Source organism: Pleurodeles waltl, chromosome 6, assembly GCF_031143425.1.
Source record: "Pleurodeles waltl isolate 20211129_DDA chromosome 6, aPleWal1.hap1.20221129, whole genome shotgun sequence".
In the NCBI taxonomy this organism is placed as follows: Eukaryota; Metazoa; Chordata; class Amphibia; order Caudata; family Salamandridae; genus Pleurodeles; species Pleurodeles waltl.
Window position 1 is genome coordinate 971,354,319 of NC_090445.1, and position 14,601 is coordinate 971,368,919.

General features: G+C 48.7%; 1 protein-coding gene across 1 annotated transcript; it reads left to right on the forward strand.

Annotated features, from left to right (window-relative positions):
• Positions 1-8,686: 8,686 nt before the first annotated feature.
• On the forward strand, positions 8,687-14,221 carry CYP26A1 (cytochrome P450 family 26 subfamily A member 1). The gene is made up of 7 exons (XM_069239819.1): positions 8,687-9,233; positions 9,519-9,746; positions 10,508-10,792; positions 11,509-11,655; positions 12,000-12,134; positions 12,632-12,787; positions 13,607-14,221. The coding sequence occupies exons 1-7, from the start codon at positions 9,045-9,047 to the stop codon at positions 13,946-13,948; spliced, it is 1,482 nt and encodes a 493-aa protein (XP_069095920.1). The 5' UTR covers positions 8,687-9,044; the 3' UTR covers positions 13,949-14,221.
• Positions 14,222-14,601: the final 380 nt, after the last annotated feature.

Below are 14,601 nucleotides of genomic sequence, written 5' to 3' on the forward strand. Positions count from 1 at the left end.
GTCGGCTACATGACCTGTATGAAGTTGCGAACCACATGACCGATATGGATATGCTTATCACCTTACCTATTGGATGACTCTGAAACAATTTTGAAGACAAAGAATAAAGTCTCACCAAACACTTGGAATTTTATATAATTTTAAAGCACTAAGAGGCATTTTTATACTCTTTTTGCGCCGGATTTGCGTCATTTTTGTTGACGCAAATGCGGCATAAACTTAACTCCATATTTAAATGTTTATGCTAGACCCATCTAGCGTCAAAATATTGGAGTTAATGTCATTTTTTTACTGTGAAAACCTACCTTGCTTCAATGAGATACAAGGTAGGTGTTCCCGGGCAAAAATTACTCTAAGGCCTTTGCGCCTTATTTATCCTCCCGTGCAAAAATCATGCACGGGAGGAGGATGACCTTAAATAGTGGTGCTAAGCCTGTTTAGCGCCATTATTTAACGCCTGGGTCAGGGCAGGCATTAGGGGAGCTGGGGGCTCGTTTCCATGGTCGGAGACCATGGAAATTGTCCACAGGTGCCCTTCCTGCCCCAAGGGACACCCCCATCCACACCTGGAGGACACCTAAGGATGAGGGGACCCATCCAAGGTAAGTCCAGGCAAGTTGTGATTTTTTTTTTTACAAGTGCCATAGAGGCGGCCTAACTTGGGCCCTCCACCACGGCACTGTGCCCAATGGCCATGCCCAGGGTACGTAAGTCCCCAGGGCATGGCCCCTGGGCAGGGGATCATGACTCCTGTCTTTACTAAGACAGGAGTCATGTCCATGGGGGCTGTGCATCAAAGAATGACGCTAGTCAGGTTAGCATCATTTTTTCTGATTCTAACCTGACAACCTCCTGTTTCCCCTATGCCTCCCCCACCCGGTTAGCATCATTTATTTTGAAGCTAACCTGCCTTACCGCCAGATAGCATCATTCCTTAAATATGATGCCCTGCTGGCATCCAGAAATGGCGCTAGCCAGCAGTAAACTTTTTGATACAAACCTGCACTAACGCAGGCTTGCATCAAAAAGTATAAATCAGGGCCTAAGCTTTTGGACTGAATTTATTTGTTAATCTGAATGTGGTAACTCGGGGGATAACTGTTTGTGTATTGGAAGACTACTACTTCCAGGCATTGGGTATGGTGGCTCCCACGCCCTCCCTTGAGCTCTTCATATTTGAATGATTTATTTTGCTGAGAAAAAGTATTTTGGTACATGTGGGATAGCACCTTGTTATGGTCTAGCCACCAGATTGCACAATCCTTTTGTAAGACACTTCAGTTCCAAAACAATGATTTTTGTTAAAGGTCATCTTTTGGCAGGGGACATGTTTTACTGTGTTTGGTGCAGGAAATAAAGTAATTGGTGTTGCTGCAGACCTTTTCGTTAGGGTTTGTTGAGGGCAACCAACAACGGACCCAAGTCTTGAAATGTTTGGCCCTTCTTGCAAGTAAGGGTGAAGATGAGAATGGGAGATATTGGGTGGAAATGGTCGGATTACTTACTTGTATTTGTAACTAATCGATTTCATATTTTTCCTCGTCATCCTTCTTTTAGATTTCCGTTTCTCATGGTTCCGTGAGTCTGCCCTCATGGTGGCGTGCCTATTTCAGACCTTCTCTGTGACACTGTCCCATTATGAATGATTCAGATGAGGCGAGGAGGCAATGCGGCACGGTTTTTTTTCTGTGGAAATGTTTATCACTTCATAAGTAAGACTGGGGAGAGGTAAAGGAGGGCTGGTAGACTGCTGATAGCTGATAAATAGTTGGAGAATTCCCAGTGGAACTTCGTTGTGCTTAACGTGGTTCTAAATCATAAAATTGCCAATTTTACAATTCGCTATTCAGCTTTCGATCTGTAAACGTTTCTCAATTAACATATTTAACTGGTCAGTGCTCAAGTAAGCCTTTCGGCCATATAAAACAGCATTAGAAAAGCATAGTTTATTGCTTAACAGTTTCCACAAACCAATAAATGACAGGAAATTGGAACATGGTAAATAGAAGGCATCTTTTGAAGGTTCCTTTAAAGCCGCTTCAATTGAACAAGGCCCTACTCGCTTCTAAATTGCGCCGAAAGCTCCGTTGCACCTACAAAGTAGAGGCATGTCCCTGACCCCGATGGGCACTGCTTGTGCTGAAAAAAATAAAAACAGCCGCGGGTTCACTTCTGAGACCTAAAAACACAAAGGGAGCACAGCACACCTGTGCTAAGACCCAAGCAGTGGCCATAGTGGCAGAGGGTTACATTACTCGACGTATCCAAGTTAGAAATCCCTTTTAACAATCTCCCATCCCTTTCTTTTGTTGTTGTTGTTTGTAATCCCAAAAAATGCCACAGAAGTAAAACAAATGCAAATATCTGGCTGTAAATAAATGGCAGGGCGCACCGCTCGGTAGAAGGTATTAACAGCCATTGCCACAGACAGCGTTGCCAGATGCAGTTGGGTGTTGTCTAAATCACCTGCAAAGTGTTCTCACAAGGGGGCCCATACATTGTGTGCGGCTGTCCGGAGTGCAATGCGTCACCTGTCTCCCTGAGCGGCGCACATGGCTCCCAGTGTGACAGGCCGCGGCTGGGGATGCTGTGGAGCAGGCCTGGCCTAAGTGCTGCTGGCATGTTGACCCTTGGGTGAACCAGAAGCCTCTGCCCTTCTGACCTTGTCTCTGAGGTGAATCTTCGCGGTCAGCGAGGCAGAGTCAGTAGGCGGCGAGTACAAGTGTCAATAACTAACTTTAATTAGCGCGGCTACTGAAATCGTTCCTGCAAAGGCGCCATTGTGATCTGGAGTGATGCCGCACACTCGCCCCTCAAAGGCGGCCTCTGCGAGGATGGTGCACGGGACGCCTCAATTACTCAAAACAGATGCATGCATGTCAACCTGCTGGCTCACTGATAAGGGTGAAGTCTGCTGATAAGAGGGTGATGCCATTAAAATGAATGGCGAGTACACTATTTTAGGAGGGCGTTCGTATGGAGCCTCGATGGGGGTTGTTGCTTTTTTGCAGGATGCCTATGATAAAAGGGCGGTTGCACACTCCAAGTAAGGGTGCTTTGAGGGACATGCAAAAGCTTTAGTTTACACTGCCTTTTACTCTAAAACCAGTTATCCTTGAGTAATAGTGCCAGCCGTTACACTAGTCTTCACCGTTTCAAATTCTCAACTAGGCCACTAGCATTTAAATATTGACCCAATATAGAGGTCTGCGTTGAAATGCATCTGTGGGGCGGCAGCTGCAGGAAATTGGGATATTACACTAAAATCAACAATCTAATTTAGATTTAAATGGAGGGAAACGGGATCTCGCACACGAGCGTGCCACACACAGCCGTGCCGGTCTTCTCCGCTCACCTCGGAGCGCCAGCTCAGCAAGCACATCCACCGGGCGGGAGAAGGCGGGCTCCGGAGGGCGGGCCGGGGGGTAATTATCACGATCGGCGCTTTGATGGACACTGAACTTGGCGAGGGCGCGGGCAGCAGGGTTCACGCAGATGTCACGGTCCGTGAGGCCGGGTCAGCTGCCGGTCAGCCCCTGGGAATGGGATGGCAGCCCGAGGTCAGGGTGCACCGCCCACCTCCCCGCCCCTTGTGGCTGCGCCCCTGCCCACTGCGGGCCTGGCACGCTCCGGGGACGGGGCAGGCTGGTGGGGCTGGTGGGCACGCTCCGGGGAGCCCTGGAAAGGACAGGAAGGTTGTACCAAAGAGGGGGAGCAGGGATGGTCCAGGGAGGCCCGAACAGGATAGGAGGGCTGATTACAAGGGCCAGAGAGCGCGCTGGACAGGGCTAGGCCTGGCGCGCTCCCTGGGGAGCCCCAACAGGTGGGGACTGGAGGGTAAGGTACAGGGAGGGCAGGCAGTGTGAACGCTCTGGAGGACGTACGAGAGCCCACACCGTGGAGGTAGTCCAAGAGACACATCCAGGGCACTGGCCAGGTAGGGCGCCCATGTGGGAGAGAACTGGCCCAGGAAAGCCCAGCAGGGTGTGGGTTGGGAAGTGCCACCCCGAATTACGCAGTTCTTTGCGCAGGCTTCAACGTGCCTCTCCCGGTAGTAGAGTTTTGTTTTACCACTTCCACTTTTTTGTGTTGACACATTTAATGCCATACCATTACTAAAATGTGTTATAGAGGGCAAATAGTTATTTCAGATTTAGGAAACGGGCATTGTTTCAGAACCGCGCCGCACACATTTCTTTCATTGGACAATTACACCCCCTTGTGTGTCTCGCATAAGGTATTTCAAAATTGTAAATAATTTTTTGTCACTTCGAAATTAGGTGACGCTTCTTTTGGCTCTTACTCAGAAAGTGTTTTATAGACCATAATACAATCCAACACCCATTGACCTCCTGTGTCCAAATTTCCGAGAGTACCACGGTAGTTGCGAACGTGGAAATTCTGTAAAATATAACAGTACACCCGCCACCTGAAATGTTATACTATCTGTACGGGAGTACTGGCGTTTAGCTCTGGTATTCAGCGGAAACTGCCGCAGCAATAATAGTATTTTATATAGCCGTGTTCTCTTTTTTGCACAATCAAGGCCTGATGAAAGAGGCCATATTATTGTGTAATTTGTAACGGGTATATAGAAACCCCAGATAAAATGCCAGGCCAATTACAAATGTTTTCTCCTGTTTTCAGCATATACCATTTGAAACCTGCTGCTTATGCTAATGGGGGTAGGATTTGTGGACTGTAACTGGTTACTGGTGTAAAGTTCAGAAATGGATGTCTAGCACAACTGCGTCCCCCAGGCCATTTATCGTCCCGTCCTCAAACTTCTTCAATCTGGCGCCAATGGATCCAGTCGAAACCATTACCAACTCGTGAACTAGTATTTCCACCGGGTAAGGTAACAGTTCAAGAGAAGGGCATGAGATCAGTTTTTTTCACAACACGGGGTTCCTTAGTTCACACCTGTGCGGTGAGTCACACTTCCAAGTAGAGGCTGGGTTTTGGAAAACACCTGCCTAGGTGTTTGTAGCCAGGACTGCTCAGTGGATGTTTAGGACCAGGGCAAAAAAAAAAAAAAATCATGCTCTGCAAATTTAAAATCACTCACCAAGGATACTAAGAAATCACTTTTTTTTCTTTCTTTTAAGTTCCTAGTACTTTTGATGGCTCACTGCGTGTTTAGAAGATGCTTCAAACCCCACGATCTTAAATTTTAAACTATGATATGCGGAACCTCGCCTGCGTGCGGGTATATTATTGCAGAACTGTTGAGTACGGGGCTGGTAAGTAGTGACTTATAAGAGGAGAAGCCTCCCCCGGGTCATGATGCCCCACTAATCCCGCAATAATAATAAAGTGAAATTAACAGGATATTACAGAGTTGAGCTGTAAATACAAGTTACCTTTATTATAAGGTTCAATTTGACTTTTGCGCTATAATAAATATATACTTTTCTTAGTACACGTTTTTCGTTCACGTATTTCCATTGCTACAGCATAAATATTAAATTGCACACGCGCATATTTATCTCGGAAAACGAGGACCGACATTTGTTAATTTTTGAACCACGCCACTCTGAAGCCGACAGATGCTGCGCTTTGAGGCAGTGACATACACTATTTGTTATTTTCGAAAGCCGGCATTGCGCGCTTCCCCTCTGGATACATAGACACTCAATATTCAAATCTTATTCGAAAACAAAGTGTTTGCAATTGCGCTATCGTCTTTATGTGAACATCTAACACGGAGCACTCGTTGGGAACACGCTCGCAGGCATGGATATTGTAGCGAAAAAGTGCAAAAATATGAAAAAGTATCATTAAACTGGTTAACTTCCTAAATAGAGATTTGGCGTGCGTGAGGTAAAGGACATACGACGTTTCTAAAGCACGGTTAGGCCGCCGAGAGTTGCCGCACACAGGTTGTTGCTGTATTTAGGTATTTTCCCTCCAAGCGACTTCCTATAAATCTACACAGAACGTAAAAACACACGGTGCTAAAAATGCCAGGTTAATAGCAGGTCACTGAAATACTTTCTGATACAATGCCTACCCATGTCCACTTTTTACAGTTCAGTTACCCAAACTCTTGGGTTTTAGTTCACTTTTCGCGCGTAGTAGTTCTTGGATATTCCCAGTTATGATTTGGTGGTGAATTTAACAACATCTGTTTCTAGGCGAGAGGATAAGGAGCAGTGACATTCTTTGCAAGTCCAAGCAGAAGCGCAAATAGACACAGAAGTCCCCGCTGATGTCCTTAATTTGGAGGCAGGGCACGAGCAGGGAGTAATTACACCAGGGGTTTAAAATGGGGTTTAACCTGCTGCCCTCGTAAAGGTGCAGTTAAGTCATAAAACCAACTGTAAACGGCTTTATGTCCTGGTTACGGCTAATCTTTATGACAAATATCTGATCCCAGCAGGGATGACCGGAGCCCACAGCACCCATGCACACATGGGAGCTTTTAGGGCATAGGGTGGCACGCCGAGGCAGGGCGCGCCCCTCCACATGTGGAAGGTCACCCCACGAGTGCATGGTAACAAGTGGAAACACTTGGGAAGAGTCTGTGGAGCACGTCGGGGGATCAGCTTACTTGCACACTGAGTGAGGAATGCTTTTGATGGGGCAGATTTACTCACTTGAAAACACCACAATTTCTACCTAGAAGGGGCCCCTCCTCGCTAAGCACAGAGAGCACACATTGCGTGTTCTATGTGCCACCTATCTCATTGGGTGAAATCAGGGGGGTGCTTGGTTTCATGCCCCAAGAGGCTACCCATGATGGGCCTGGACTACAGGTCAGGGTTTTGCCGCCATTTTGGTAATTACTGTTGTTGTGTACACACAGATGTGTGGGGCGGCATAGCCCCTATGAGTTCGGCTATGCTGGAAAATTGGCGAACAAAAACAGTTACTAATATAATGTGAAATGGACGAGGTCATGGTATGTCACCGCAAATCTTTTTTTAAGTTGTTAGTTTACGTTAAACCTTAATATTATTAACAAACGAGAATTCCAAACGTATCTGATTAAAATAAAACGCACGCCATACAATTTGGACGAGCCGACAAGGCACCTGCTTTTTTTTAGGAGGAAATTGGCCTTCCAACTCAGAAGCAAGCAGTCCATGTCATCGGACCAGTCCGCCCTACCCACACACGACATGGCATTACCAAAGGTGCCAATGTGAGTTGTCCATAACACTCCCCACCCTCTCCAGGAAAGGGACCTGTAGATAGCACCAAACGCCCCTTTCCCACACAAGGTCCCTCGTGGCACCGCGCACTGTGCCCTCAAGCTAGCACGGCCTGGCACCGGGCCAGTGACTGACTGGGAGCTGCCGTTTAATCCGACAGTGCCCATAAGTAGCCCTGGGAGGGTGGCCCAGTGTTTACCTTCGGATCCAGCCAGCTTTCCCTGGCTGACCCGCGGGTGAACCTGCGATTAGCGCACTATCAGAAGTTTACGGATCTGCCTCTTATTCCTCCCAGAATCCTAGACGTAAAAACAAGCTGGAGCTGTGGGGTGAACCGCAGGGCAGCCTCGGTGTAAGTGATGCTGGCGGGAGCCGCCGCGCGTCCCGTGACATTATTCTGCCTTTATACTGTAATGAGGACAGGGCAGAAACCCCCGCTCTCGGCTCGGTTCTTGGAAACACAATACGACTCTGAAAGATGAATTTGTTAAAGATGCGACTTCCGTTTTTTTTTTCAAAGCACACCCCACCCCTCCTCACAGAGCCGTTTGCTCCGCGATAGTTTAGGGGGTTGAAGCATCTACTGTGGAGATGTCCGTGATTAACTCAGGTCCCAGGCGAGTGGATTCCGCCTTTCACTATATTCTCCTTTCAGTTTATTAAATACTAAGCGGGTAATGGCAACTTGGAAGCTCATTCTCCATTCAACCCGATCTGGTGAGATTTCTCGACCACATTTTTTCTTTGGCTCTTCAAAAATAAAGGTGTGACTCTCGTCAACTGGTAAACAAAAGCCCCTCTTTTGGGCTCGAAATCTTTCTTAAAGTGTGCACCGAAACGTTGTTGCAGCAGTGAAATGATACATTTGACTGGATCTCTCAAGTGGTCGAAGCAGCCAGAGACTCATCATTCTTTATTTGCCCATTAATTTGAACTGGCGGGAGGGATACTTTCGGAATGAGAATGTAAACATACTTAAATAAGAACATTTTAACAAAAAAAGAGAGCCTCGCGCCAAAAAACAAGACTCTCGTATAAGGCAACGATACAGGGCACTGTCTTTGAGAGGCCAATGATATCGCGTTATCTACATTTCTTAGCTTTGTTTTTACTTGTACCTTTCTGTGCTCACTAATAGCGTTGAGGGCCAAAAGTTTGCGGCTATGCCTCTTCCAGGTAAGGGAATAATAACATGTATGCGTTTGTGTTGGTTTTCGGGGATTTATATTTGTAAAACAGAGGCGCCCCCCTTATTAGGCGGGCTCGTGAGTCAGGCTCTGGAGCCGGGGCACAAAGCCCCGCTTGCGCCCCGTTGCGCGGGGGAATTAGCACCTTTTCACAGTGAAATCCGCCGATTGTGTGGGGCGCAAGAGGTGGAATGCAACTGGTTAAAGGATTTGGGCAGCGTCCTCCGGGGGAGGAGCCAGTACAGGCTGCAATCTGCAATTAAAGATGAACTTTGTGTGAACTAATTTATCTGACTAAGGTAAAAAAGGGGGCAGAGACCTGGGGAGCATATAAGAAGGGGAGGGCAGGGCGGTTGGGTTATTCTAGGAAGACATGTGCCTTAGTCCTGTGCCACTGAGGGAGCATCGCAGGTAGTACGGGCAGGACTCAGTCACAAAGCGGCACCAGAGATTGTAGGGATTTCATTCTCATTGCGCCTGGTTTTCCAGTGTGGCACCTATACAGCGCCTCGTCAAAGAGAGCCTGTCCGAGTGATTTAGGAGCGCTTTGGAGGTACTCTTGTCGGAGGAGACCCAGCCTCTCCCTGCAGGTGTAGGGCTCTGACCAGGCAGGTGCCCAGCAGGGTGTGACCGGGCACCGCGGAGCGCAGCTTGGGCAGGCAGCGGTGCGGGTGAAGCCAGAGGTCCCCGGTGCCCCGCCATGGGGCTCTCCACCCTGTGGGCCTCGGCCCTGTGCACCCTGGTGCTGCCGCTGCTCCTCTTCATGGCCGCTGTCAAGCTGTGGGAGCTGTACTGTCTGAGCACCCGGGACCGCCTCTGCCGCAGCCCGCTGCCCCCGGGGACCATGGGGCTCCCCTTCTTCGGAGAGACCCTGCAGCTGGTCCTTCAGGTACAGAGCTCCCCGCGTGGGGTCATTTTACAGCATGACGATTGAGACGGGAGCGGGTACTAGAGAGTTCAAACTATCACGTTATGTGCATGCCGTCCACCATAGCATCGGCCAAGTAAAACGTTCAATTAAGTGTTTTCATTTGACTTTTCAGTGTATGTTTGTGCTTTTATAACTTAACGAATATTCGGCAACAGGTGCAGTGCTTGGATTCGTGTTGTGTTTTTTTTTTAACCAGCGCGATCGTCTTCTCAAGTTTGAATTTTATTATCATTATTTTTACAGAGACGAAAATTCCTGCAGATGAAGCGCAGGAAGTACGGCTGCATTTACAAAACGCACCTGTTCGGGAGGCCCACGGTGCGCGTGATGGGAGCGGAGAACGTGAAGGCGATCTTGCTCGGGGAGCACAGGCTGGTGTCTGTGCAGTGGCCGGCCTCGGTGCGCACCATCCTGGGTGGGGGCTGCCTGTCCAACCTGCACGACTCCTCTCTGCACAAGAACCGCAAGAGGGTGAGTACTCGAGGCTGCACCATCCCCAGTCTCTACCTCTCCTCTGCACGCGCAGAAGCCAAGACAGTCACTTTTCCTTATTACCAGTATAAAGCCAAATGTGGCTCCTACGGGTTCCATTTAAAAATTTAAAAGTTCGTTCCCCGTTTTTTGGGTCCGAGAGGGTTTCTTAAAACGGGTAGTTGTTTATAGAGATCCTGTCCATAACCGGGCCTACAGCACCACCCTATGGCAGACACGAGATTACGTCTGATTTTTTTGTGCTGATTTCAGTGGTTTCACCTGCCCCGAGGAACCTGTCGTGTTTATCAGGCAAACTCCTTTACTGTCTCGTGTTTGTGCTGTCTTTTTACACGTTGGCTTGTGCTCTTCTGCGACCTTCTCGTTGCTGTTCCTGCAGGCTTTCTCTCATGGGGTATTTATTTATACGGGCGTTGTTCTGGTCTCGCTGCCCTCCCCCTCATCCCCAAGGCGGGCAATACCCGCACAGAAGCCTTAGTTTCACTGCTACCCCCGTCTCACACCCCTAGGTCGTCATGGAGGCATAGTTGCCCTGGGGTACCTGCTGCCCCCCACTTGTACCCCTTCAGGTCGTCATGTTGGCTAGTTGCCCTGGTTCCCCCCTCTCCCTCCCCTTAGGTCTCCATGTAGGCTTGGTTGCCGCTGTGTCTCTCCTGCCCCCCTCCCTCGTACCCCCACAGGTAGCCGTGCAGGCCTGGTTGCCTTAGTCTCACTGGTACCCCCTCTCTCCCACCCCTCAGGTCATCATGCAGGCCTTCTCGCGGGAGGCGCTCGAGCACTACATCCCGGTGATCGAAGAGGAGGTGCGCGGCTCCCTGGCGCAGTGGTTGGCTGGCGGGGCCTGTGTGCTGGTCTACCCCGAGGTGAAGCGCCTCATGTTCCGCATCGCCATGAGGATCCTGCTGGGCTTCGAGCCGCACCAGACCGACCCCGAGACTGAGCAACAGCTGGTGGACGCCTTCGAGGAGATGATCCGCAACCTCTTCTCGCTGCCAATCGACGTGCCCTTCAGCGGCCTGTACAAGGTAAGCGCCTCAACTGGAGCCTGGGGTTGGTGTGTGGCAGGGATGTTGGGTCCAAGTGGATTAGGTTAAAAAGTTGATTTCTTGCGGCTCTTGCCTAACTCGTGAGTGACTTTGCCACAGCCCCTACTGTACTTTGAGGAGTTTAATCCTTATTAGTATATTTTCTAACACGGCCGCTTTTTGTGTGGTATTCCCATACAGGCCAAGTAGACTCGATCGAGGCGGGACACTCCCGATTTGTTAAGCAAAAAATATCCTTAGTTTTGGCTGTCCTACCCGAAATTGCCTCTTTTTCAGTAGAAGTCTCTGGGAGAATTGCAATTATATTCTCCCAATTATTTTATTTTTTATTTTTATCTCACACGTCTCTGAATTGTGTCGGCATGTATGCATTTCGCTGTCTGGGTCCCAGTATTTATGTCGCACTTGCTGTGACCTGCTCGGATGCACTGTATGTAGTGACCCCTGAGTGCCGACCGCCACTGCGCCGCAGTAGGCTCTTTATCGACTGAGCTATCCTACCGCTCTCAGTAGCGGAATGCGACCTGCCGCCCCAGAATGAAGTGCGGGGAGCCACGGCCCTCCCTCACAGTCCTCCTCGGTGAAGCCATGGGTGGGCGCTGCGTGGGTATGGTGTGAGGAGACTCGATGAGTTTTTGAAATCCCATACTTAAATAAAGGTTGTTTCTTCTCCCCTTGCCGCCCCTCCTCATCAGGGTCTCAAGGCTCGCAATGTGATCCACGCCAAAATCGAAGAGAACATAAAGGCGAAGATGGCGAAAGGCTCGAGCTGTCAGTACAAGGACGCCCTGCAGCTGCTGATCGAGCACACGCAGAGGAACGGGGAGCAGCTGAACATGCAGGTAGGGTGCCACGGGGGCGCGCACGGGGGTGACCATTGCACACTTTATTCGGGGGCAGAGTGCATGCAGCCGCATCCACGTGGTACTGTGAAAAGTAACATTTTCATGTTTTATATGTATTTTCAAGCAATAAATACACTTATTAGTACCTTGGTGTAGTTGCCTCAAGGCGCCTACATGACTTACCTTCCTTCCTTGCTTTTCTAGTCCTGCATGCACCCTTGCCGTCTTGACTCACAGCATGGCCCTATCTAGTGGTAGTACTGCTGCGGCCAGACACCTGAATGTGTGTGGGTTCAGTAGCCCTGTGCGCTCACGATTCCTGTCTTGATTTCCACAAATAGGAACTGAAGGAGTCGGCCACTGAGCTCCTATTTGGAGGCCACGAGACCACGGCTAGCGCCGCCACATCGCTCATGACCTTCCTGGCGCTTCACTCAGAGGTTCTGCACAAAGTCCGCAAGGAACTGCAGATCAAGGTATGTACGACCAGTCCAGAAATATCCTCTGTTAATGGGATCTTAGCAAAATATTGTTTGTTAACCTTTCTGATGTGGTGGTCAGGGTGGGGGTAAGGGGCACGCATTTTGCCCCACTGCGGTCTGCTTCATGCAGTTGGTGTTGGTGCCCTTTTACAGAAACCTTACAGCAAAATGCATCGGCGCCTGCGAAATATTGTCCTTTGCCCGGGGCACAGGTATGTGGAGTTATGTTTGGGCTTTAAAGTTTCAGCTGCCCCATATAATCCAAATGTGCGTTATGCAAAATAGCTGCCTGCAGGGATATTTCTCTTCGGGTCTGTCTAATGTACGTGTGTGAAAGCAAAACACAAACACGAGAACAGGCATTAACCTGGGTAATAAATGTTCTGCATTAGCCTTGCAGGGCCGAAGCCTTGTTTTCACCAAGCCGCATCTCACAGCACGCATAGCCTGTTTGGCGGGCTGACATGCTCACCTCTCACGTGTTTTCGCAGGATTTACTGTGCAGTGGCGGCCTGGAGAGGAGATCCCTCACGCTTGAGGCTCTGGAGCAACTCAAATACACGGGCTGCGTCATCAAGGAGACCCTGCGGCTCAGACCCCCTGTCCCAGGGGCGTTTAGGGTGGCCCTCAAGACGTTTGAGCTAAATGTAAGTTGCGTTCTTTATATTTGCACCCGCTGTCATGGCAGCCAGCCCTGGGCTCAAAGCGGGGAACCTTCAAAAGCAATAGATCATCCCGAGTAAAGATTAAACGCCCTTTAATACATTTTCAAGCACTAAGCATGAGCGTCTTCGTAGCACCTGGATGGTTCCTTTAAGTATTTGCTTTCCAGGGGTTTGTAGGTAAGGTGAACGAATTAATTGAGGTGAGGCAGTCTCACAAGGGCACATCCACTTGTACTTTGTAAAACATGCGCTTTGGTACGCAGCACTCCGGTTCTTGTTTATTAAAAATACAACAATTTGTCGGGAGCACTCTTACAATATATTGTCTGCAGGGCTACATTAAAGCTATCGCTAAAATGAATTACACTCTACAATTGTATTCTGATTTTCGGCCTAGGAAGGATGAATGTAAAGTGGTCTCACGCCCTTGTGCCAAGGTAGCACTATATAAAGCTGAAAAAATAACGTTTCGTCCCTTTGAGCGGCAGGGCCGGCATACGCAGCTGAGTCTAACTTTAGAGATTGAAACATGTAAATTTGGTTCAGGCAGTGTCCAAGCTTACCTGCCGGGAGCCCGCTTCACGCGATCCCAGCTTAGGACGCGCTTAAACAAACGCCGGGAAGTTCACGGGGTCAGTCGAAGCGGCAACGAAAACAGCTGACAATCTGCAGCAATTTCATGGCTGTCACTGCTCACGGCCTCTAGAGGGCCTCGGCGCACCGCCCTCCCCCCGCGCTGTGCACCCAGTGCTTGGACTGGTCTACGCGGCTTCTAACAGCTTTGCCTTGTTTCCCTCACAGGGGTTCCAGATCCCCAAAGGCTGGAACGTCATCTACAGCATCTGCGACACGCACGACGTGGCCCAGGCCTTCCCCGACAAGGAGGAGTTCAACCCGGACAGGTTCATGTCCTCTCAGGCGGCAGACAACTCTCGGTTTAACTTCATCCCTTTCGGGGGCGGTGTGAGGAGCTGCGTAGGAAAAGAGTTTGCCAAAATCCTCCTCAAGATCTTCACCGTGGAACTGGCTCGGACCTGCGACTGGCAGCTCCTGAACGGGGCCCCGACCATGAAAACTGGGCCCACGGTGTACCCCGTGGACAACCTGCCCACCAAATTCATAGACTTTAATGGCATCATATAGTGCCCCCGAATAGGTGAAATCCACACTCCGCACCAATAGCAATTACATGTTTGTATATTTTATAGCTACATATATATATATATATCTGTTAACTTACTTACTGTGTATTTAACTTGTAAATGTATTATGCCATAGTTATTTATAAACCTTCTAAAATATTTTTGTAAAAACTGTTACATGCCTTTGAATGCCCAAGCACTAACATTATGGGCCTGTGACCCATAATAAGTTTATTTCTGTAGAAATAAAAGTTTTTCTATTTTAAGAAAAGTACTTCTGGTTGGTGGTTTTGTGTCCAAATGTGTTCGATTTAAAGGCACACAAGGCTTTAACGAAGTTTTATAAACTTCTAAATAGATCAAATAAGCAGAAAAATAACATAAAGCTTTTAAATTCTAGCTGTGTCCATTATTTTTTCAAACCGAGTAGTGGCCATCTGTTTAAACGCAACCAATCGGTAAAAAGAAAAAATAATAATTTGGAGAACATAAACCCTACCATAGGCAGATACATATAAATACATTACTTCCCCGCATTCTGATTTTTTTCTACAGGTACCTGTTTCATAAGTAAATAAAACCTCTCGCATAAAAATTCTCTTGGATGGGGGGGGGGTCCGAGATTAATCATTTGCTTGATGAAAAAACGCGAGG